The following is a 25999-nucleotide window of genomic DNA, read 5'->3' on the forward strand; positions in this document are numbered from 1 at the left end:
TGCGCCAACAAGCCAGAGTGGCCAAAACACACACACATGCACCATGTACACGCTGATGATCTTATCAAGAATTAAATTGACACAAATTAAGCGATTAGCTTTCTTTTTCAGATCACAATGGCTGGAATTAGCCCAATAATGTTTTTGTTTCTCTTCAGCCACAAAGCACAATCTGATATTTGCCGTTTAGGAGAAGTCTTCATATGGTTAAAGCAAGGATTAATTGGCTGTTTTTGCCCCAGGGCTATCTTTAAAGTTACACTGTATTCTACTTTTAACTAGGGCTGAACGATGTTAAGAAAATAATTGAATTGCGATTTTTCTGACGGATATTGCGATTTCAATTTTGTTGCGATCCCCCCCAACCCCCCACCCCCCCAAAGCAAACTTCAATGCAAGATTTACACATTTGCAAACATGACATCATGCCTAACCATGCACAATTATGTTATACTAATACAAAGATGAAAACAAAAAGTAAAAATTGCTTCAAAATGCATTTGTCTTCAACAGACAGACAGGAAAAAAACAAAAAGAAAAGAACATTGACTTCTAATGTGCATTAGAGGCTGAAAATGTAATGCTAATCATGGTACACTTTGCAAGGTCATTTGTTCTTTTAAACATAATAATCCAAGAAAACAATATTGTAGACAACAAGGTCAAATCACTATTCAAAATGACATAACATTATTCACCATCTATCTTATAGTGATGGTAAATAATAGGGGTGTGAATTGCCTAGTATCTGGCGATTCAATTCGTATCACGATTCATAGGTCACGATTTGATTCGATACCGATTAATCCCGATGCGAATCTATAAATTGATTGTTGCAATTTTATTTTTTATTTTATTTTTTTTTTTTACTCAAATTTAGAAAATACTAATCAGTAAACTTGTACATGTACACTGTAAAATTTGTATGAAAATTAAATTATCTGAAAATTCAGGCTTATAACTGAGTCACTACATTTAACAAGTTGCAGTCTGTTTCATGTTTGAACAGCACTGAATTAAAATATTAAGGCTTAATGTTCCATTAATATAACATTCTTCCATGCTTGATGTGTGAATCCTAACCCTAACTAAAGAAGATACTCTAATCTTTCTTTTGGCAGGTTTCATGTTTTGTAGTAATAGATCACAATATTCCGTGGGCCTTGCAAAACCAGTCAAAATCCAGTGAAACAGTCGGGAGCAAAGGGGGTTGCTTCAGTGAAAATGACTGGGAATTGAATGAGTTAATCAAGCCTCCTTTGCATGCGTTTTTGGCTCTGTAATTATGTTTTTAATGTTGTAATATCCCTTATATTGAAATATACAGTATAGTGTTGATTCGGGCTGAAACGAGTCCTCGAGTAATTGGAATTTGCCGCTTATTTACGTGTAGTAGTCAAGCCAACGGCTAAGCATGACAGTACACGCCAGCTGAGAAGGCCAACTTCAGAATAAACCTGAACTTACCAAATAAAATCGAGATCAATGCCTTGAAAAGATTTTATTTTGAAATTGTTTATCATGTTAGTTACTACTGATGTCAACAACGCGACTTAGTCCTGAAATCACATTCAAATGGTAATTAAGGGTGCATAACACAAAGACATAATTACGCTGACATTGTACAGCGCCTGTTGCCAATGTTTAGCAGCGGCTCTAGCATTTAGCAGCTAGCAGCACTCAAGTACCTCATGTCGACTGGCGAGTGCCACTGGACTTTTTTTAATTTTTTTACAAGGCTTACTCAAATGTGCTGTCTTAGCTGGGCGGCAAAATCGCTAGATTGGTTCTATCGTCTCATCGTCTCTTATTAGTTTTTCTCAGTCGCTTTGGTACATTTCTCAGTGAAAATTAAAATTTGCAAAACAGTATGCGCATTTTTCAAATTCATACAAATGGTCATGGTTCCCCTACAAAAGCCATTTTCTTCCTCAAAATCTTTAGTACATCGCTCAAAAGTAAATATTTGTGTCACCGAACATCAGAACAAGGAGTCTTTGTGTATAGAAATTGCTTAGTCAGCGTACTCTGAAGCGACGTTCTGATATAAATTGCAACATAAGTTTTGTTGACAAATTCAGCATTGGAAATTGAAAGTTACACCTTTGGGACTGTGGAGGATTGTTTGCAAGAGACTGGGCAAGATAAACATTTCACTTTTTGCTGGTGTCAGGCTGAAACCTGTTTTCAAAATTTGGCAAATGTCATATTGCTTTCACAAATCTATACTATTGGTCAGTGCATATGCGTGGGTATTATTTTGACCAATTATTGACCAATTTAAAGTGTTGAAAAGGGCTTTCTATCTTTGATGACGCTATGTTAATGCTTGAACAAACGTGACATTTTTGGGCTCTCCTGAAAAGTGATGATTTTGAAGGCACGTGGATTCTGCCCGATGCCAGGAGTTTAGTTAACTCTTTGTACTGTAAATTTTTGACAAACTGTCTGATTTTGATGCAGATAGGCAAAGCAGAGCACTGCATAGCACAAAGAAAAAAAGCAGAAATGGGACAATCTCCTACACATGTAGAAATTACAGTACAGTCTTCCTACTTCCTTTGGGCCACAAATTCTCAATTATCTTCACTTCAAACAACTAGTTTTCCATGTAAAGATTTATACAAAGGCCTTATGGCCAACATTTTGTGGGGTGTGAGACCATTATACAGCGTCCCTATATTTTTTATCACTGACAAGCAATTTTAAAAAAAAAAAGGAAAATAATAAAAAATTGTACATAATCGTTTGCGTGGATGTGCAAAAGCATTTTCAACTTGATGAGAAACTGTTTTTTTATGTGTGTGGGGGTTTCCATCCACCTATTTTTATTCGAATTTTCAAGAATTGTGAAAAAGAAACTGAATGGAAACGCCAGAAATAAAAAAAATTTAAAAAAAAAGACAAAAAATTTGAGAAAAAAAAGTTTGGACGCTTGGAGGGGGTTGTTTTTGAAGGGTTTTGAAAAAAGGAAAATGCACATTTTGGCGATGGAAACATGTTTTGTGAATAAGCGACTCCAAGACCGGATATACGTCGCACGTTTTGACCGATACTACGTCACACGCACGTTTGTATTCACAAGAAACGGCGGCTGATAAAGTAAGATATGTTTGGGGAGACGAAGAAACACGATTCTTTTTATAATTAATTAAAGAAAAAAAACATGAATGCAATATTAGATGGCTTTATTTAACATTAACTCTCAATGTAACGACATACTTCACTTACATGCGGGAGGGAAGCCAACAAGACAAACTACTTCCGTTCAGTCCGTCAAAACCAACATTCCCACCTGGAACTCCCCATTGTCCCAAAGTTCCGTCACTACGTCATCTCGCGCCGCATATTGGCAAAAGAAGAGCGGATGGAAACGGGCATAAGTCGCATGTCCGTTTTGCGCATTGTCACAAAATTCACGTAAAAATTTCGAAACATTTGGATGGAAACTTGACTATTGAGTGAAAATTGGAGTCGTTTTGAGAAATGTAGCAAAGAACCTGACCTTTTTTACTCTCATTCCGTTTTCCTCCAGATTTGACTGACCAGCCACCATAAGGGGTGGGGGTCTGATTGTCCGTCACCTCAGTGCTCAGGTGTGCTCTTATCCAACGCGGTTGGCATGGCAACGGTGTACCAGGTTGAGAGAGTTTCTTGTTGTTGCCACATTCTTGCAACACCCTGAGCTAAAACCACAGAGTGGCATGTGTTTTCTGATGCTAATGTTTTATGGAGGTGTGTTGGCGGGTTCGCGCCTTTGTCAGGGTTTACATCAAGACAGGAAGTGGGTTCGCCCAGTGGCGCCTCGAAGATGAAGGAGGAGGCTTTTCAGGCAGATGAGAAAATGAAGTGTGGGGAGGAAGCATATACACAGAAGGCGAAATCAAATTATTCCTTGTGCTCTGCCTGCCGCCGTGGCTGTAGGAGAGCATTAATCTTTTACCTCCGTCGGCAGGTGACACCACAGGAGCGCGTGCGCAGACTTAACGAAATCGCACTCGCTTTCATTCACACGCTGCTGCTGATGCTCTGTTATTGCACAGATAACAAGATGAATACATTTGAGGCCAGCAAGGGGGTAAATTCGAGGAGGGGCATGCGATGACTGCAGAGAGTACGGGGAAAGGTTCATTTTCACCGAGTCTTTCTTTCTCTTTAATATTTGCCAACTATTTGTCATTGAACAATTCAGTGTGATGGCAAAATCAATTGTGCTGTGTGTAAATAACAATTCCGAGCTCATTTCAACTCTCAGATGCTTATTATTGAGAATATTATATAATATAACAACTCAATATTATTGAGTTTATTCTCTCACATCTACTCGCATGTGCACCATTGACACCAATGCTGCAGTTACACTTCAGGCCAGCGGTGGCAGTCGGGAGTAGAAAAGTGACAAACTCCACATTGCATCTTAAACTGGTGTTATTCTAACTTTTATAGCATTCTACTCCTCCCCCTACTTTACTGGTGCGACACTGTCTGGTGTTTTCACTGCCAACGGGGGCCGCTTGCTTTGTCAACCGAGATTACGAAAGAATGACTGGCATGATGGAGGGCCACAATGAGACGTGTGCCGTCTGCATCCTGAGCACATTTCACTAACTCAAACCCTTTGCTGATTAATTCAACAAGAAATGGAATGCCAGCTAATGAATTGCCACGAAAGAAAGGATTTACTTTAAATAGCTCAAGGCAAACAACTCATCTGATTTTATTTTCATGTTTGTTGGCACTTTTCAGGCAACAGTAGAAAACAAAAACATTAACCGGGTACCCTCAGATCACAAGGTTTCTTCCAAATGTGCGTACAAAATCGTATTGGATAGCTGCCAATGTGACTATGGTCAGTCCAGATTAGGGATGGGCGAGTACCGTTACCAGGTAGATACCAATCTTATTTTAAGGCATCCGTACTTGTGACGGTGGCCAATACCATATCCACCGCCCTCTAGTGGCCATTTTATAATCAGGAACGACAAATTAGAAATTAAAGGAATAGAAAATTGCCATTCATTTCATGTAATTTTAAGGAAAACTACAATGTTGGGATTTATAGGTCTTTCTTTTAAATGATTTGCAATTTTTGGGGGGGAATTTTGTTTACTAGTAGTATTGGTAACTGGTATTTAGGGGTGTGAATTGCCTAGTACCTGGCGTTTCATAGGTCACGATTCGATACCGATTAATCCCGATACAAATCTATAAATTGATTATTGCGATTTTTTATTTTTTTATTTTTTTTACTGAAATTTTGAAAATACTGATCAGTAAACTTGTACATGTACACTGTAAAATGTGTATGAAAATGTATTTATTTATCTGAAAATTCAGCCTTATAACTGAGCCACTGCATTTAACAAACAGGTTGCAGTCTGTTTCATGTTTGAACAGCACTGAAATAAAGTATTAAGGCTTAATGTTCCATTAAAATAACATTCTTCCATGCTTGATGTGTGAGTCCTAACCCTAAGACGTTTTGTTGAACATTCCCATAAAAAAAAATGATGTTTGAAAATCGCCGCATATCGAATCAATTTTTTTTCTCTAACACCCCTACTGGTATTGGTATCGGTGACTACTCAAGTGTTGAGTGTTATCGAACATCCATAGTCCAGACCATCCATCCATTTTCAACAACTTGTCCTCTTTAGTGTCAACAAGCACATTTGCGCCTTTGGGCTATTTAGAGTCTTCACTTTAAAATGTGGAAAGAAGCTGCAGTACCCGCGGAAAATCCCTGCAATCACGGGAAGAATGTTCAAACTTGTGACTTCAGTCCTCTGCTGTCTTCTCTCATTCTTTAAGGTCGAGGTTATCGTGAATGGAATTTGGTTTGTTGATGAAACTAATTCAGTTATCACAGTTAATTTCATGGTAGCAAGTCTTCATTATGAGCATCCGTGTGTGTACATTTTTGGAGCCAGACCAGTTCAGACAAGCTTTATTGTGCTGGCCTTTTCCTCTTAGTTTCAGCTTTAAATCAGCATCCTTCCCTCAGCGCTGCCAACACCATCTCCTATTTCCTTCGCTCGGCGTCTTCTTCTTCCCACCGCCCCCCGCTGCGGTATTGTGCCCGGCATGACCAGGCTGCCTCTCTGCCACCAGGTCCCACTGCCTGTGGCGTGTAATTGACTTTATCCCTGCACTGGAAAAAGCGGGCGGCCCACGCCAGGCTCAGGCTGGAGGTGACCCATTTCCCCCGGGCATTCAGCGGCCTCCTAATCAACCATTCTCTGAGGCCGTTTCATTCACTCCACAATTAGAGCAACTCCCTTTCGGAGAGCTCCATCAAGAGTTTGGCAGGTGGGAGGGCGGGCGGCTCGGATGGGCGCGAGTAGTGGCGGCAAAGGCAGACCTCTTGTCCAACCCTGACTTTATACCTCTGCCTTGTTACCTCCTCAGCCAGCAAGTGTGCTGATTGTCTCCTGGTAAGCAGCAGGCAGGTGAGCTGACGAAAAAGCAATGAGGCTGACGGACAGATGGGAGGAGATTCTCGAGAGAGATTAAGAGGGAAATCTGATTGAAAATCTCAAAAGCAAGAAGGCGGTTGTGTGAGAATTCACAACAATTTCACCTAGACTTGAAGACATACCTTATGTGGCCACTTGTCCCTGTTTTAATTAGCACTATACATGAATCCAAGTGTTTGCTACAACGGCATATGAGGGCCGTGTATTTATATATTTAGGGCGGGGGGGAAAACTCTCAAATTTGCCACTTTATAAACTTGCAATTTTTTTCTTTAGAACTGGCAAATTTGCAACTTTAGAAAGTGGCCAATTGGCGACAGAAAAAAACTTAAGAGAAATACACGTAGCGTACTACTCGACTGTTTGTGCCAATACTTTTCAGTCGGGTTTCCAAATAAGGAGATAGTAATTGCTTTAGCATAGATTAGCCATATCATGTGAAGCATTGGCTCTTTGAACCGTTGTGTACGGCCACTGGCCAGCGACAAAGACGCCTTGCTTTGCGAAAATCCACACCCGGACAATCAAGGATTTAAGTTAATTTGTTAAAATGTATATATACTTGTACATTTATGTTTCCAGAATTATTATTTACACGTTTATACATTTTGGTATTTTTTTTGTACAAGTAAGCTAAGTTGATGTGTCGAATCTGCAGCTCTCCGCCATTCACTTGCATTTACCTATGGTATGCTAGCATCTGATTGGATAGTGTTAGTCAGCTGATAGTGGATCAGGAAGTGTTGTCGCTCTGGCTGCGGTGAATGAAGAGTAAAGTTTAAATTTCAGAATGAATCCGTCTCCAACCTGCCTTTTTATTTTAGAAACGGTGTCGTCCCATTAACCACCAACGAATCCTCACATGATTAGACTATAGCTACGCTACGTGTATTTCTCGAGTGTTTTTTCTCGGAATATTGCCCCCGCCCTCTAAAAAAATATCTATTACTACGTGGCCCTAATACGCCATCGTAGTTTACTACTCATGTCAGCTTGAGATTTTTCAATTCTGGCAAAGAAATGAGACATTGAGACGAGGTTGCGTGGTGATTAAATGAGACGCTGTTGTCTCACTTCTGCCGTGAATCTGGATTGCTATGCAGCAGAGGCGGCAGTCTGGTCAGAGGATAACCATGTAATCAATGAAATGAAAACGCTGCGCCGGCTGTGAAGGTTAAGAGGGTTGCTGGCGGCTTTCAGGCCACTCATTGCAGCGCACGCGCAACGTGGAGCACTGGCGCTCAATCTTCTCTTCTTCTTCCTCTCCTCTCACCTGTTTGTCTTTTTGACATGCTTGTCTCTTCCTCCCTACTGACCGCCCGCCCCTACCCACTCCCTCGCCCTGCTTCTTTTCTCCATTTTTTTTTTTCTAGTCCTCTGCATTTTCTGTGTCTCCGTCTATAGTTGTGTTCACTCTCCCCCTTCCTCCCACCTCTCCCCAGTGCCTGTCGCTGTCACTGTGGCAAAGAAAGTGCCCAATCAGAGCTCAACGGCTTCTCCCACCCTCCGTCCCTAATATCTTCTTTTCCTTCCTTCCTTCCCCTCTTCCTCCTCCTCCTCCTCCTCTCTTTCCATCTGCTTTGCCTCCCAACAACCTTTATCAGCTCACTTCCTGGAGACCAAACGTGATGCATTATGGGAGACAGACGGCTGTCTAACGGGGTTAGTTGTGCTGCGTGTCTTTTCATCAGAGACACTGCTAATCCTGTCTGTGTGCGTTTGTGAGGGGGAGCTGATGAACTCCCACGTACACAAATACACAAACAAACTCACATTCTTACTCTCATGCTCTCTCAGCGGAAGAGGCCTGCAGACGTGTTTGTGTTTGTTACTCCCTGCCAGCAGATTATCATATGCGTGATAAAGGCATATTTTGTCCTGATAATTGCAATTTACAACTTGCCCCACACGTGTTATTTCGACTGATTGCAACAGGAATTTCAATTCACACGCTCGCAAGTCAGAATGAGAGCTAGGAAACTCTAGTCTGATTAACGTTATTTCTGCCTTGATGCAGGTGCTGATATGTGTACATGATGAGCAGTTTGGGGGAGAACTCCATGGAACCTCTGATCTCAGAAAACCGGAAACGCAAACTCTCCACTTGCGACACACCTGGTCTCGGGTGAGTGTGACTGATCAGCAAAATACAACAGATCATGTGATTCTTGTACTTCAATTGTGTTTATAGACAGACTTGATCAAATAATTATTAATTATATATATATATTTTTTATTCTTAGACTTTAACTTTTTTTCATATATTTGGTTGGGACTTTATATTTAACAAATTTGGCTGAGAGAGATGTTTGTTTGTATCTTTTATAGACAGTATAAAAGTATAGCTCAGATTGGCTTGTATGGTCATGTCATGGTTCACCCAAAACAAGGCTCTGTATTATTGGAACTAAATGACAAAATGATGTGGCTTAAATGAGAGATGGGCATTTGGCCATGGGAAAAATAACAAATTAATTAAATGAGAAGTAAAAAATGCCTTGGAAGTAAATATTACCCTTGGATTTAGGCACGCACTCATCCCAATTTTCTGGCCAACCGCTGGTCCCCGATCTTTAAAAAATCTTACCTGCCAATCTCGATCCCAATTTTTTTCATAATCAACAGCCTACTAACCTGGCAGTAGCCAGATTGATAATTGTGATTAATTTAAGGGAGTTCCTCACAATATCAATCTGGGACTGCTCCATGGGGATTTGCTCGGAAAAGGCGGGACATTCTGTACAATACTTCCAGCTGATTGGACAAGGCTGTCTTGTGCACGTCTACCTAACTTTTGTTTTGACCAATCACGGCCACGGATGAAAATGTCCTCTTCGTTCTCGTAGTGGTGGGGGGGAGGCGGACGGTGAGTAATTCTGCAAGAACAGAATTAATTGCAGCGTCCATTTGTCCATGTTAGGTTAGTTTGTTTCCTACGGTTTTGGCGCTTCCTGGTTTCGTCACAGCTGCATATCCCGCCCCCAAACACAATGTTGCTCTGTGATTGGTGATCGGTGAAAATCAGCGGGCTCGGTACAAGATGTATTCTGGGGAGTTTGTAAAATTCCCTGAGAATTGAGCTTGCAGAGAGCAAGGTTAACAGCCTACACCATCCATGTTCTAATTGTGTTTTATTGTAAAACATTGTACAATACCAATACTTCGAATGACAGAAACATTGACGGACACTCATTTTGCTGAGCAGTCGATGAATGACAGATTGATGGTTCAGCTTGAAGTATTGCCGGATTGACGATGACGGAAGGTTGTCCCGACTGTTGACAATTGCCGAGTGATTGACGTGCTCATCTCAAAAGTCAATAATGGGTGGTTCTAAACCTAAAATATTGAACTTTTGGAAAAATTGCACTCTACTTCCAAGTTTGGAAGAATGTAAAGAACAATATTTTGAATTTCATTTGAATTTGCGTGGCCGATAATTAACGGCAATCATCGACCAATTTGGCGTCATTCAGATAAACCAGATAACAAACAAATCCGCCAATAATAGTAGACATGCCGCGTTGGTCCATCTGTTGTGGTTGTTCCCAACTCCACAACCCCTCCCCTCTCCTATGGTAGTGTTGCATATTTGTGACGTCATAATGCGCACAACCTCGTGCTCACAGAAGATGCATCATGGCGACATGGCAGTCGCCAATGGGGGCTTTCTTTACTGTCCTGTTATGGAAAAAAAACGATTTAACACATATTAACATACGTTTATGCTGTATTGTGGACACCTGTATTTAACTCTTTGACTGCCATACGTTTTCAGAAAAGGGATGCCGCCAGTGCCAGCCGATTTAAGCATTTTGACTGATCTTTCAAGGTCCACAGAAAATGTTGTGTTTGGACTATGGAAACACACATACTACCAAATGAAAGATTGAACTCTCATCTTTCATCAGAAAAAAAAGTCTGTTTCTAACTTATTCCGTTTTTCAGTAATCAACAATAGAAAAATGGTTAATTTCACCGAAATGCTCTGTTTTGAAACAAAAAAACGGAGAAAACGAGCTTTTTGTGAAACGATGTTATTTCATGCACTCTAGTGAATTCTACACTTCTTTTTGTCCATGAATGATGCCACAAACACCTAAACAGTGCTTTACTTCTGTAAAACACTTACCACCAACAATGAAAAAGTGTTTTTAGATTGCAAAATACATTTATTTCCATTCAACAGTGTAACAATTTGACAAAACAATTTCGCAAACTATTTACAAATGTGTGCAACTGTTTTTACAATTATGTGGATGTTTCAAATACAGTTTTTCTTTTTGTAACGCTCCCCTGCGTGCAAGGAGACGGAGCAGGATTTGCACAACAGATTTGTTTCACTGCGATTGCCCCTTTCGCGTGCAGACGTTACACTTTCTTGACGGCCTTTTTTTCCGGGGAATAGCAAGTAGCAGACTGTACCCACTCCTCCGATGAATATGCATTGGACTCGGAGTACTCTTCATCGTCCGATTGAACGTCCGCCTGTGCAGAAGTGCTCGGTTGTGCTCCGCGTTTTCCGGTGTTAGCATTGCTAGCTGGTGAGGCTTTATGACGTGGTCATAGCCGCTGCGTCAACGCTTCCAACTTCGGCGTCAACGCTTCCAACTTCGGCGTCAACCTCGGAGCCACCATCATCATCATCGTCGTCATCACTGTGCTCTTCAGCATTGGTCGATGAGCTGCTTGCAACCGGTCGCCATTGTTCGCTTCTTCAGCCATCTAGCTCCGCCTCACGTCTTCTACTGCCGCGTCAACGCTTCCAACCTCGGAGTCACCATCATCATCATCATCGATGATGATCATCGTTGTCATCAATGTGCTCTTTAGCACTGGTCGATGCTTTTCGTCTTTGGAAAAAATGCTCAAGCGTGAGCTGCTTGCAACCGGTCGCCATTTTCGCTTCCCATCCCCAGCCATTGTCCCCTCTAGCTCCGCCTCACGTCTTCTACTGACGCCTACCCAATCTTGTCAAAAGAGTCATCGCTGCCATCTAGGGGCCAAAAATAGTCATTAGGCTAACTCGATCTGCTTGAAACTTTCCTCCACCCGTTTCCCCCAAAAAAATAATAATAATAATTGGAGAACGTCTTTTAACGTCCTTGGCAGCCCTCCGTAAGTTTTTACTAAACGTCATTTAATGTCCTTGGCAGTAAAAGAGTTAACAATGAGCTTTTTATTTCTTGTACATGAAGCAATATCGAATTGACCTTGACTGATAAGCCTGCTCGGAACAGACTTCTTGCTTTCCTATCTAGCTGACCCTCTCCTTCTCCTCCCAAAACCTAACCTTGCTGCATAAAAATCTTCCCATGATAATTTACTGCGCACACTCTCATAGATCACTTCTTATAGACTGCTCTGTAAGACTTGTGTATTTTTTCTTTAAATATAAAGAAACCCAAAAGACAAAGACTGTTTTATTCATCTTGACTAACTTCTGAAAATTCCACAACACCCTCACAGTTTTTTGTTGCATTTTTAAAACGTGACTGTTTTGTTTTGGTAAACTCAAAATGAGTTACTGTTTGTCTTTGAAGCAGAGATATCAAGAAAATTCAGCTTTGTGGTGCTTTACACAATGTTTCAATGTATTTGTACATGCTAGACTTATTGGTTTATTGGTATCGGTTGAAATTAGCATTATCGTGCATCCCCAATTTGCGTGATACAGTATGCTGCTTCTAGCGAAACTGAATCAACCACTTCTTAAACACATGAGTTGATATTCTGGAAGTGCATCAGATAAACAGCCCACGATGGGTCTTTGCTCGCAGCATTCACTTAACTGCTGAACGTTCCCACCTGTAGGAGTGACAGGAAGCGGCGGGAGCAGGAAAGCAAGTACATCGAGGAGCTGGCTGAGCTGATCTCGGCCAACCTCAGCGACATCGACAGTTTCAATGTCAAACCGGACAAATGCGCCATCCTCAAGGAGACGGTGCGGCAGATCCGACAGATCAAAGAACAGGGTGAGTTGTCGGACTGATTGTTTGGAAGTTGCGTGAAATCAAGGGTTGTGGGGACTGGCAACGAGAGTACACGCACACTTCAAAGCCCAGGTGCAAGGGTGAATCAGTCATTCATCTCCCTCAAATTTCACAACTTCAACTATTTGTTTGTGAGGATGTGAGTAAACATTGGCAGAGTTGTGTGAACCTGTCATTTATGCATGTGTGTGGGGTGGGGGAGGGGGGGGCAGCTGTGGATTGGCCATTTAACTGAGCGTTTTGCAGGTAATCACATCCGTTCTGCCAAAGGGCCAAATCCTCACTTGTCTTCAAGCTGCATTTCCCTGTTTGGGTTCTGTTGCTAATAATCTTTTAACTCTGATCTTGAAGCAAGTTAAAGGTTAATTAGAAGGGAGAATTAGTGGTGGTGGTGTTTGTGTTTCTGTGGGGCTCAGTTGGAGTCTGCCACCTCGACAGGAAGGGGAAGAGGCTACAGCTGGCCCTGACTGGCTGCTGACAGGTTGCCATAGTTACAGGAAGTGGAGACAGACATGACACAGGCTTTTGGACGCATCTCGCGCTTCCTACCTGTTCTACTTCTCCCTGTCTGACTTTCGCATGCTTGTCGTGCAGCTTTTTATTTGGTTTGCTCGCTCTTTTTTTGGGGTTGCAATATCTTTTGTGGCTCTCTCCATATTTCCTTTTCCTTTCATTCTCTCCTCTCCTGCCTTAACTCCAATTCAGGCAGTGTTGTATTTATTAGCCTTTTGTGTGGTGGGTATTTATCCAAATAAGTGGCCGCTATTGCGACAAACCAAACGCCAAATGCATTTTTTCCTCGTATCATTTATTATTGCAGCCATCTGCTTCTCCCAGAATCACCCCCCGCCCTTAATTCAGGTGCCTCGACTCCTGCCCCTGCACCATTACGGCTCGCAGAGCCTCGCTAGCTCTCTCCCACGCTCCCCCTCTCCGAGTCAGCCTACCAGACACTTCCCCTGAGTCTGACACTGAATATAAAGCATGAGGACGACTACTACCTGCTGCACATGCACCCAGCCCTCCACTCTTCCTGATGGGCTCCTTAGAGAAACCTGCCCCCTTGTATGCCCCCCCCCCTCCTTTACCTGGATATATTAAAAAAAAGATACCGATGCTTGGGAAACACTGCCCCCTGCTGGATTATCTTTAGTAGAGAATGCCAGTGGGGTTTTCCATGCGTTTGAATACAATTTCATTGTCTCCCCTTACAGGAAAGGCTTCCATCAGCGACGATGTTCAGAAATCGGACGTTTCCTCAACAGGTCAGGGGGTCATTGATAAAGACCACCTAGGACCTCTTCTGCTGCAGGTAAGTCCAGTTGCCCCCCTTACTCATTGTCAAGTCAACCTTGGGCTGACTTGCTGTCATTGCGCCACCAGGCTTTGGATGGCTTCCTGTTTGTGGTGAACCGAGAGGGCAGCATTGTGTTTGTGTCGGACAACGTGACACAGTACCTGCAGTACAAGCAGGACGAGCTCATCAATACCAGCGTCTACAACATTCTACATGAAGAAGATAGGGAAGAATTCCACAAGAATCTGCCCAAGAGCAACAGTGAGAATGAAACACGCACACGCCACATTCATCTCTCAGTAAAGGGCTGGTCTTGCTCTAATGCTGCATTCGAGGAATATTGGAAGTCAGACTTTTCCCACTTCAAACCAGGAAGTGTGTACGGGAACTCGGAAATTGCACTTGCGAAATCGGGGGGGCGGGGGGGGGGGGGGGGTAGACCCTGACTTCACCGACCGACTTCAATGTGACGTCACTCTACAATGGCGACCACAATGGATACATAGCGTAAATGGTAAAACACAATTTACTCGAATATAAACCTAGATAGCTTATAGACATGACAGTATGCCGCTATCTCCATGCATGAACTTATACGGTGAACTACCGAATGAAACGAAATGAAGCAAAATTGTGAGAAGTTGTGTCAAGTTTTGTCAAAATGTGTTTTGAGGACCAAAATATAACGATTTATCCGCCATTTTGGTTGTTTACTTTCGCCTCAAACCCTTTCAGGTTGTAACTGGGAAAAGCCAACTGGCATAAATCCGACTTCCGACCTTCCTCGAATGCAGCGTCAGTCTACAACTGAGTGGCCAACTGAGTGGCCAACTGAGTTGGTTTTGGAAAAAGTCTCTTCTCTTGGAACAAATTTGATTATTGGCCAAATGTTGTGTCTGTCACATCCATTAAAACACATGCACATAACAAACTGTGATATCATAGCTGTGCTTTTGATGAATAATGTGTACAGTCATAGTTTAATTTCTTTATGTTATGATAAGCCCCCTTAACTTTTTTTTGCGTCACGGACCGGTTCATACAAATATATCCTTTTTGTGGGCTGGTAACCATTTGCGACTGGGGAGCGTGAGTGGGAGGGTGCTATTAAAAAAAACAAAAGCAATCATGATCACGACTTAACATTGTTTTAAGAGTACAGTATTTTAAAAGAATTAACATGAAGTGTTTTTTTTTTAAAAACTGCTAATGCTGTGTGAGCGGGCTGTGCAAACCCTGTTTACTTGGGTTTTACTTGCTCAAATGAATGAATGAATCAACAGAATTGTTATGTTGCCTGTTTTTGAGGACATACGTTGCACAACTGCTTCATTTACTCCACGTCGCTTTGGCAAACCCGCCATGCAAGCGATGGTTAGGAACTCTTGTCAAAATAATAGTTTCATCTTCGGAAGATAATGCCAAGTCCTAGCTGCCCATCAGCTGTTTAGCTGGACGTCAGGTCATTGGTCACTGAATAAGGTTTCGCGGGATAAGTAATTCAAATCAGTCAATATCTATAATAATTTTTTTTACCTAATTCAAATTAGAAACAGTATTTAAAAAAAATACTGCTCAATATATAAAGTAGAAAAACTCATATTTAAGGACTGTACACCATTATTGCTGCGTACATTTTCGCGTGTAATGTTTACATCCTTGCTCCCCTTGCAGTGCCGAAAATGCGTATTTGCGGATAATGTAAAACTAAAGGTACTTCCTAAAGCAGTAGCATTAAGACACTTCATTACAATGTCTCTTAAATCTAAAAAAAATAAATAAATCACCAACTAATAGTCTCTTGAAGTGCATTAATTTCAGTTAACCCACCGTGGTAGGTCTAATGTAACTTGTTAGTGGGCTCATTGTTGTAAAAAGACTTTTTTTGTTGTTCATTGTTTAACCCACTCTATTGTGACTTCAATGTGTGATGATCAGCATGAAGGTTGCAACACATGATATAGACAGGAAACTGGTCATTTATTTTAACAAAGTTAAGCCACACGCGCACTTCGTCTTCACTGGTTCAGCATTCTCTTTTTCGGGTGTCAGCAGGCGAGCCCGAGGCAAACAAGACTCACACGTGCTTGTAGTTGTTGCACAAATGTATCGGCATACTGGACCGTGGCCAATCAGAGTAGGGTACCACCCTTCGATCTCAGATTGGCTGAGACCATTATGTGAGATGGGGTAAAATGGGGCTTTGTGAGTCATGGAGACTTTTCCCCGTTCGATCGATTGGTTGCACGGGTGCAACCTTTGATTTTTTTTTTTTCTTCAGCTGCTTTTTGTGAAATGAGGGCGCCCGCACGGCCAAATTGGTCACAGTCTACAACTCTGATAATATAAAAGAGTGGCGGTCAGGAAGTGCATAGTCCATGAAGATGGCCTACAGCCCAGTGTGAGAATATGTTGTCACGCGGCACAAGAGGGCACACTCTATTATCGCTGTACTTGGGTTAGTGGTAGACTATGGGACTAACAGAAATCCATTGTAAACGAAGAAACCCCTCCCGTACTGACTTGTGTGTGAGATTATATACTGCAGTTGTATTCTTGCCAGTCCTGCCGCCTCACAAGGTTATTGGCTATGTTGATGTCACAAGTGTTGTAGCAAAGACAGTGACAAGCCATCTTAGCTACTTGAACGCAGAGTTTAAATGTTCTGTATGGACAAAAAGTCTTTAAAGTCAGAAAGGTCTTGAGGTCCTGCCGTCTTCAATTATCACTATAACCATATTTTGACTGGCCCATTGATGTGTCATACTCGAGTCAGAAGTTGATTGTTAGGAATTCCATACACGCATAGGTCTCAAACTCTGGTTCTCCGGGGCCGCAGTCCTGCATGTTTTAGATGTTTCCCTCCTCCGACACACCTGATTCAATGGATCACGTTGGATCGTTATCAGGCTCCTGCGGAGCTGGCTGATGAGCTGATCATTTGAATCAGGTGTGTTGGTGTGTTGGTCTATCTTTCCCTCTGATTCAAATAATCAGCTCACCAGCCAGCTCTGCAAAAGCACGATAAAGATCCTGATCATTTGAATCAGTTGTGTTGGAAGTGGGGAACATCTAAAACGTGCAGTATAGGGGACCTCGAGGTCGGGTGTTGGTGAGCCCTGTTTTAGATGTTTCCCTCCTCCAGCACACCTGATTCAAATGATCAATATCGTCAGGCTCCTGCAGAGCTTGCTGATGAGCTGATCATTTGTAACAGGTGTGTTGGATGAGGGAAACATCTAAAACATACATGACTGCAGCCCTCAAGGACCTGAGTTTGAGATCTGTGACATTCAGCATGTTCTGGTATCCGCACAGCTGTGGTGCTGCGTTTCCTCTCGGGAATAAAACTTGACGACATCATCCACAGGGCAAAGGTAGAAAGCAACGTTTGCCCAAGTGGATACGCCTCAGTTATGGATTATGCTCCGTCGTGCTTATCTCCTCGTCGTAATGAGGAGCTCCTGGGAAGTGTCTTTTCAGAGAACTCGCAACACACCTGACAAAAACACACACCTCCCCACCCGGCGCGAAGCAGGCAGTGTGGCGCAGCTGTCAGTCACACTCAGTGGTCCAGACAGTGTCAAACAGGCCCGAGCTTTATTCAGATCCCGTGGCAGCCATCTGGAAAGTACTTACTGCTGAATAATTCACCTCTGCACGCTCCTCTCACTACATTCAATTGCTATGTGCGAATCCTTACATTTACATGCTAAAGACGGTATTATTTGCCTCGTTTTCACTACAGAGCAATATTTCTGAAGTGATTGGTGGTGAATGTTTGTTTGACTGAGCCGGCCACTCAATTAAATGAATACTGCAGCATTACTTTTAAACGAGAGGATATCTGGCCTTCTGTCCTGCACCTTCCCGTACTCCTTCTCCCTTTGTCTCATCGTACCTTTCCTCCTGACTTTCTGGCCTTGTTTCACACAGACAGCGACGGCTGCCAAATAAGATGAATCTCACAGTTGGCTCTTTTACAACATGCTTGTGTGTGCACTCCCAGCCGTCATTGTGTCTCGCTCTGCTGCTTGCCAGCACCATTAGGCTTCCGGTGGCGTGAATGAAATGACCTCTCGCTGCACATTCCTGCGGGATGACCACTGAGCACGCCAACTATAGTTAAATACACAAAAACTCCTAAGCTGATGTTTTTAATTTTTGAGGACCACCATTTGCCCTCTGTGACTATGCTGGGCTTTCTTGGCTGAGATGTGAGAGAGAAAAAAACCTAACACTATCAACTTGCCCCAACAACTCCCCAGCTCCATTTGATTTGTTTTTTTATATCCGACCCTCTTGACATATCTCCAGCCCAGATCCTCCCCGCACCTGCCAGACAGATCCCTCTTGCCAACAATTCAAGGTCTCGAGACTTCACACAGACCTTGCAAGACGGTTTCTGTTTCCTCTGTGAAGTTTGCCTCCCTCTTGTCTTCTTCCTCTCTCCTCCCCTGAAGGTGACCCCAGCTCTGCCTGGCTGTGCCACGCACGTGAAAGTCTGTGAGTGTAATGAGGAGTCAGGACCCTAATGAGGATAGATGACAGAGTGTACTTGGCCTCTGCCGCCACAGAGAACACTTAGAAGGGGAGGTATTGGAAATCGACACGTTAGCTACAATAATCCCATGGTCCATTTAGCCGGGATCTGGACGCCAGGAAAGACACCTGCTTCTCGTTCGGAGCAGGCAAATGCAGATTTCAGTGTGGTCGCTTTCTTTTTCTGTGAGTGTTTTTGTGACGTTTGATTGTATACTGTGAGCGTATACGGTCATGGAATTTGCTCCGTGTCGGTAGACTTCATGTTTTTGTCCTTTCACTAGTAAATGGAGTGTCGTGGGGAAACGAGGCAGCCCGACAGAAGAGTCACACCTTCAATTGCCGAATGCTTGTCAAGTTTGGCCACGCCCATGGCGCTATGGAGGAAGGACCAGGAGGGCCGCGCTATGAAACCATGCAGTGTTTTGCCCTTACACAGCCGAAGGCCATGATTGAGGAGGGTGAAGGTACATCAGGAATACTTCACAACTTTTTGCATGCAATAAACCTTTGACCACATTTCACTCCCAGAAACAGTTAGAACGTGGAAAATGATGGGACATGTCTAAATTGATATGACACTTTAATGTTCTTAAATAAAGTCAAAGCAAGAACTTGACTTAAATGATCAAAGGGAAAGTGTAGAAGCTTTATTAGGTGACAGAAATCAATGATATACGAAACCTACTACTGTTGTAGAATGACCTCAGTAAATAATAATGTGTGAAGTAGTGTCAGGAGACCAAGGCTATATTGCTAGAACTAAAAAAATATGAAAGGGATACTTGACTCATTGAGCCAGTTTCAGCAGTTAAAAAGTTCATATTTTGTCCAGAATTCATTTGATAACTTTATTATTTTTCATGTACAATTCATACCTTTAAAAACACGTTTCCACATGCTATTGACAGGAGATGACATCACCTGTGCTGAGGAAATAGGTAACAACCAATCACAGCTTACCTGTTTTCTGGGTTTGGTCATCAAACTGAGCCATAGTCGTTACCGGTTTCCTCTGCACATGTGATGTCATCTTCAGTCAACGGCAAGTGGAAACATTTGTTTTTAAAGGTATTAATTGTTCATGAAAAATTAAGTTATCATTTAATTATAGACAAAGTGATATCTTCGTACTGTTGAAAATGGTTCAATGAGTCAAGTATCCCTTTAAATTACTTAGATGAAAACACATCCATTCTCGTAGTTAGTAAGTTGTCTGAGCCAGAACATTTAATTCATTTGGGAGTTGGAACCAGTCCAATATCTGAAAAACTACCACAAATGTACAAAACATTTGGTAAAAAAAAACAAACGTACCCTCTCTGCTCTACCAGATCTGCAGTCATGTATGATCTGCGTGGCCCGTCGGGTTACAGCTATGGAGAGAACGGAGAGTTTCAATACAAGGCATGAGCTCTCAGGTGAGGACCCACACTAACTAGGTTTTTACCAAAGACTAAAACTCTTCAACTCTGACTAATCCTTACTTCTCTCACTTTCCTTTCCTTCATTTCTCACTCTGGTAGGTAAATTGATCCAGATTGACCAGAACTCTCTGCGAGCATCAGTGCGTCCAGGCTGGGAGGATTTATTGAGGCGTTGCATCCAGATGTTCCTCCAGCATAGCGACGGGCAACCCTGGTCCCACAAACGCCACTATCACGAGGGTGCGCCACACGCTTTGAACATATTCGCCATCGATTGAGGCTCATCATGAATACAAACAAATTATAACGGCAGCCTTCGATATTATACCATTGGCTCAACATGCGGCTTTTTCTTTGCAGCCTTTTTGCAGGGCCACGCCGAGACACCGCTGTATCGCTTCTCCCTCTCCGACGGCACGCCGGTCACAGCCCAGACAAAGAGCAAACTGTACCGTCACCCAATGAGCAACGAGCCACAAGGCTTCATCTCTACTCATCTCCTTCAGAGGTTAGATACAAAAACATATTATAAAAGAACTAGACTAAGTGCAATTTCTGAAGAAATTGCGTGGGAAAGCTGAATGCTAAGATTTGAATGCATGTGGAATGCATATGAAGTAAATTGAAAAATAAATTATGGAGCCATTCTTAGAAGCTGAAGTAAGTTGTAAGTAGTAAGTGACTTTTTATACATAGAGCAAAGACATGAACATTAAGAACACAGCTTATATTGTGACTGGATTCATATTATGCTTCTGCAATTTAAAAAATGAGGTCGCTGTGATGAATTGCAATTAAAAAAACAAAAATCATCTTATTTCTTTTTCCAATCAGAGAACCTAATGGTTACCGCTCATCTCAGGCTGGGAACATGATGCCGAACACCATGAGACAGCAGCCTATGGGAGGCCCCAACCCAAATGCCCAAATGAATATGAACCCCAGTAGTGGGATGGTGATGGGGGGCATGGGCGGCATGAACAGGGGCTTCGGAATGAACGAGCATGGCCACATGGGTCACATGGGTCACATGGGTCAGATGGGCGGCTGCTCTGCGTACGGAGGAAGTAGTGGGGGTGGGAGTGGAGCCATGGGTAACCGCATGATGCAGATGAGTCAGATGGGACATATGAGTCAAATGAGTCCCATGAATAACCCAAGCCAAGGCATGCAGCACCACCCACATCAGCCCCCCTTTCAGAGTAGCGGGGGCTTTGGGCTAAGTGGCTTGAACAGCCCTTCAGGAAGCCCTCGAATGGGCGCTCCCCAATCAGGGCTCTTAATGTCTCCCCGAAATCGAGGAAGTCCAAAGATGGGCGCCAATCAGTTTTCTCCTGGTGGTAAGTGTTGATTGAACACTCTGGCGTGTAGACCACCTGTTAACGTGCCCTCTTGCAAACTTGTTTGTATTGTGGTTTTCTTTCAGGCATGCACTCTCCTATGGGTAGCATTTGCAGCGGTGGAGGAGGTGGTGGCAACACTACAACCTATTCCAGCAGCTCCCTTAACGCCTTACAAGCTATCAGTGAAGGAGTAGGGAACTCAATCCCCTCCACACTTATGTCTCCTTCTCCAGTCCATAAACCAGATAGCTCTCCTAGTGTCCACTCCTCTTCTTCCTCTCAGCCGAACCAAATGGCCAAACCAAGCCAGGATGGAACCAAAAGCCCGGTGGGCGGCTTGGGGCCCGGGCCCGGCGACCATCCCCACCCCTTGCACCATCATCAGCATCCACAGGCTGAAGGCTCGGGGGACAGACCCGACAGCCAGGCGGCTACAACACCGAAAGAGTTGGGAGAGGGGGGAAATGAGGTCCCTGCGGCAACGTTGGAGTCTGCTCGAAGGGCAGCAGAAACTAAGGGTCATAGGAAATTGCTGCAATTGCTGACCTCTCCAACCGAGGAGCTGGGAATAGTTGGAAGTGGACCTCCAGTGCCTCCTGCTCCACAGCCGTCAAACAACAGTTGTACTCCGGCAGCATCAGAAAGTAAGGACCCCACTGGGGGCATGACTAGCCCTTCATCCACTGGGGTGTCCTCCTCGTCCTCTGTTAATGCCAATTCAAACCAGACAAGTGGGTTAGCGGGGGTGTCTGCATCGGCCAGCTACACGGGCTCACTCCAAGAAAAGCACAAGATTCTCCACAAGCTCCTCCAGAATGGCAATACACCTGATGAGGTAGCAAAGATCACAGCAGAGGCTACAGGAAAGGTGGCATTGGGCAGCCAAGAGGGCAGTGAAGCAGGTCCGGGAGGTTCGGGTTCTGGGAGTGTCTCCGGCTTAATCACTGAGCCGAAACAGGAGCAACTTAGCCCCAAGAAAGAGAAGACCCATGCCCTTCTCCACTATCTCCTCAACAAGGATGATTCCAAAGAGCCAGTGGACGTCAAACCCAAACTGGAGGAGCTCGATGGCAAGGGACTCTCGGGAACTGCTTGTGGTCCCCCACGTGGTGGCCCTGGTCATGTTCCTGAACATCATGAGAGCAAGATCAAGTCTGAACCACCTGATGATGTAAGTTCAGATCATGTTTTTTGGTTGTTTTTGACTCAATTAGATACGGATCCATCTCAAGTAGCTACTTTGACCTTGACATTATTCTTTCTAAAAAAATAAAAAATCGCTAGTTGCACAACCTTGAGTCTATCCTGGGGGATCTTCGGGGGACCAGCTCTGATTTTTACTCGGATCAGGCAGGAGGCGCTGGGCCAAACGACGGCAACAAACCTCAGGGTTGCCTTGATGACGGCCTGCAGGGTAAGCATGTCATCACTTGGGATATCTGAGCTTCCGTTTCTCAGCTCTGTAGTGGAGCTGTAATCAAGTCTTGAACCTAGTTTGTGTGGGCGTAAGTGGAGTGAGTGACTGTGAATATTTTGTTTACTTAGCAAGTCCAGGTTTGTGTCCCGGGCCTCGTGGGGCCTTCCAGAGGGCCTTGTCTGTAGACGGGAAGCCTCCTAGTGGCCTTGGAGGAGCGGGAAGGCGCCCGATGCTTGTCAAGCAGGAGAATGTGATGGGTAGCCCAGAAGGCTACCCAGGAAGTATAGGTATGGACAGTATTTCATTATTTATTATTTTCCTTGTAGAAATCTGCTAATTTATCTGATGTACAATGCTAAAATGAATTTCGTGTTACCATCTGTCGTGACTGATTCTTGTGCACATTTCATTTCAGGACCAATGAATCGGGCTATGGCTGCCCAGAGGTCTCCCATGGGGGCATCCGGAGACTGGGTTTTATCCCGCTCCAGTCCCAGTCCAGTGGGTTCATCTGTTCACCCCTCCATGATGCGTGCCAACATGGAGTACAACGGTAGCAAGGGAATGATGTCAAGCCCCATGGTGAGCCGTTCCAACAGTAACCCGGGATCCAGATCCATGTTGCAGCAGCAGCTCATGGATATGGGTATGTTGCCGTCTTCACATTGACAATCCATTCGTTATTGCAGGAAATATAAATTTGCATTGTCTTATTGTTAAGGTGGCTCCACTGACATGGTGATGAGCGTTAGCTCCTTCAGCCAGCAGGGCCAGCCCAACCCCTCATGGCCGGACACTCTAATGGGGATGGAAGGCAACAGGTGAACATTGCCCACCTCATAGGTTTTTTAAATGTTTTTATTCGTCCTAAGAGACAAAAAAACGTCATCTGCGTTTGCATTTGCCACAGACGCCAGTTTGCAAACACCTTAGATGAACTTCTGGCACCGCCCACTACAAGTGAGGGTCAGAGTGACGAGCGGGCGCTTTTGGACCAGCTGGATTCCCTTTTGAACAACACAGACGGCACCGCTCTGGAAGAGATCGACCGGGCTCTTGGCATCCCAGACCTGGTCAGTCAGGTAGGCTGCGAGAACAGACGAAAAACCGTCTCTGATATCGAAAGACTTCCAGGTGGAATAATAGTTAATAAAAAAAACTGCCTTTTTTATCCTGACTCATAGATTAACTTAAAATAATTTATCTTGACAAGCTTTTTGTCTGTTGGTTTGATGAAGTGAGATAAATTAGCCCACTCTGCTGTAATAACAAACAGAAAATGAATCAATAAGACAGAGAAAGTTAAAGACTTTCTTGTCTGTTCCTGCAGACCCAGGGAGCAGAACAACAGTTGGAACCTTTTACTGGACAAGAACCTTCCATGGTTCTGGACCAGAAGCCTCTTTATGGACAAGGCTATCCCGGACCCCCAACCATGGCGATGCAGACCGGCTATGGAGGGAATCCTATGCAGGGACAACCTCAGCAAGGCGGATTTGGACCCATGCTGTCTCAAATGGGCCAAAGTAATAGTTTCCCTGGCATGGGTGGAATGGGGAGCATGGGTCACCCTCGGGCCAACATGATGAGGCCCAGGATGATTAGTGCTAACAAACCCATGAGGCTCCAGTTGCAACAAAGGCTACAGGGACAGCAGGTACGAGTCGAATCTTAACGGGTGTTTGATGTCAATGCATTGTTAATATTTACATCTTAAAAAACAATCATATGCTGATATTTTACATGCAGATGGACATTGTATAAGAATCTTACAAAGGGTATTTGTTTAATTTATTGTAAAACGATTATTTTTTGCATCCTTAACAGCCACATGAGAATTTTTTTTTTGAAGAGATACTTTTCGTTTTGATACAATCCAAAACCTTTTCCCCTTTTCAGTTCATGAATCAGACCCGGCAGGCCATGGGCATGAAGATGGAGAACCCTGGAGGCAACCCTGGCATGAGGCCTGCTATGCAGGCAGGCATGGCTGGGCAGGTAGATGACAGTAGACTTTACTTGTCCACCCATCCATATTCTACTCGTACTCAGACTTCCTCAGATGCTCATAAAATTGTTCTGCCAGCAGGGTTTCCTGAATGCTCAGATGATGGCTCAGCGCAGCAGGGAGATACAGATGAGAAGGCAGCGCATGATGATGCTGATGCAACAGCAGCAACAGGCAGCTGCAGGTGGATTCAGCCCCCCGCCTAACGTCACAGCTCCTGGCGGCATGGACAATAGTGTGGGAGGACCTAACATGGGTCAGCCTGGTCCTCAGCAGTTTGCTTACGGAGGGAATTACGGTGAGTTCACTGGTGCAGCAGAACAATGCTGCTCCCTGGTGGTGATTCTCTGAAGTGTATCAGGTTAGAGAAAAGTGAATGTTTATTGGAGGAAATACGTTAGCAAGATCATATAAAACCTTTATTTTTATATTCAGTGGAGCCTTGAGATCTGAGTTAAAGTTATGTGACCATACTTGTAACCTAAAACACTCAAATCATCTTTTTCATTGAAATGAATGGAAATGCCAAGTATCTGTTACACCCCCCCAAAAAAATCATTTTTGTTTGACTCTATAACATCGTAATTTATTATGAGAATGTTTTTTTCTATGTCTAGTTTGACTTCAACTGGGAGTGGCATTAAAGAGCTTGAAGCCGCTTATTGGTAAATTTGCTAAGTATTTGCCGAACTTCTCCTTATTGTGAAGTGAGTTGAACCGAGTTCACCGAACAGCGGTTTTATCTGAAGTTTGTGCTCACAAGGTAAAGTAAAAAATAAATTGAATGACGGCTTGTATCTAAAAAAAACTCAGGCCAGTTGGGTACTCATAGCCGAAGGCAACACTTTTAAATTCATTTTGAAAACTTTATTAAACATATTGTAAATGCATTATACTTAAAAAAACAATTTAAAAAAAACAACAACAGGAAAGATGAAATGAATCGCAAATATCGTGAGCCCAAGCAAATTCACAGTTCAGCATTTGCAAATTCACCTTACTAGCTTCTTTTTGGGGGAATCCATCCTAAAATTAACCTCTTTACTGTTTTTGTGCTTAGGCCAAAGTAATAACCGTATTGATTTGGCACCATCTGTCGGCATCTTGGCAGCAAGGAAACAAAACAAGTTCAATTTAAGAGCTTAAATTAGAGCAAAAAAATATTTGCCACCCTCATGTAGCATCTGTAAGCAATTACAAACCCTTTTTCAAGGGGGCTTGAATTACACGTGATTTTTTATTTTTTTTGCTATTGCAGTCGTGCTTGGTCCATATCACCTGTGACTAGCAATGGTGTACATGCATATGTCTTTAAGAGGCGGGGCCTGGTGGCATGTGAGCGTACGCACTTAACTGTTGTGTTAGTGACTGTAACCCTACTATGTCTCATAAAAATCTGTAGTAGAAATAAACTAAAAGACATAGCAGTGGCGTGAATGGTGAACTGCAATCAGGGCAACAGGGTGACCTTATGTATTTGGTTATCAAACGTATCT

The 25999-nt window shown here is 43.4% G+C and overlaps 1 protein-coding gene across 4 annotated transcripts in view; it reads left to right on the forward strand.

Annotated features, from left to right (window-relative positions):
- LOC144037254 (nuclear receptor coactivator 3-like) overlaps positions 1 to 25999 on the forward strand; it is a 70431-nt gene that overhangs the window by 40596 nt on the left and 3836 nt on the right. For 2 of the 4 annotated variants that reach the window (XM_077548594.1, XM_077548605.1), the window contains exons 2-19: positions 8494 to 8601; positions 12291 to 12451; positions 13684 to 13781; positions 13853 to 14027; positions 18593 to 18775; positions 19643 to 19729; positions 19835 to 19975; positions 20096 to 20243; positions 20570 to 21075; positions 21162 to 22249; positions 22363 to 22492; positions 22624 to 22782; positions 22911 to 23141; positions 23217 to 23316; positions 23406 to 23577; positions 23826 to 24152; positions 24395 to 24493; positions 24582 to 24801. In XM_077548594.1, the coding sequence (XP_077404720.1) occupies positions 8510 to 8601; positions 12291 to 12451; positions 13684 to 13781; positions 13853 to 14027; positions 18593 to 18775; positions 19643 to 19729; positions 19835 to 19975; positions 20096 to 20243; positions 20570 to 21075; positions 21162 to 22249; positions 22363 to 22492; positions 22624 to 22782; positions 22911 to 23141; positions 23217 to 23316; positions 23406 to 23577; positions 23826 to 24152; positions 24395 to 24493; positions 24582 to 24801 (4117 nt within the window). In that variant the 5' untranslated portion in view covers positions 8494 to 8509. Of the gene's footprint in view, positions 1 to 8493; positions 8602 to 12290; positions 12452 to 13683; positions 13782 to 13852; positions 14028 to 18024; positions 18495 to 18592; positions 18776 to 19642; positions 19730 to 19834; positions 19976 to 20095; positions 20244 to 20569; positions 21076 to 21161; positions 22250 to 22362; positions 22493 to 22623; positions 22783 to 22910; positions 23142 to 23216; positions 23317 to 23405; positions 23578 to 23825; positions 24153 to 24394; positions 24494 to 24581; positions 24802 to 25999 lie in introns of those variants that run through there. The other 2 variants (XM_077548612.1, XM_077548620.1) reach the window with 2 other exon arrangements.

The sequence above is a fragment of the Vanacampus margaritifer genome, chromosome 1 (assembly GCF_051991255.1).
Source record: "Vanacampus margaritifer isolate UIUO_Vmar chromosome 1, RoL_Vmar_1.0, whole genome shotgun sequence".
NCBI lineage: Eukaryota > Metazoa > Chordata > Actinopteri > Syngnathiformes > Syngnathidae > Vanacampus > Vanacampus margaritifer.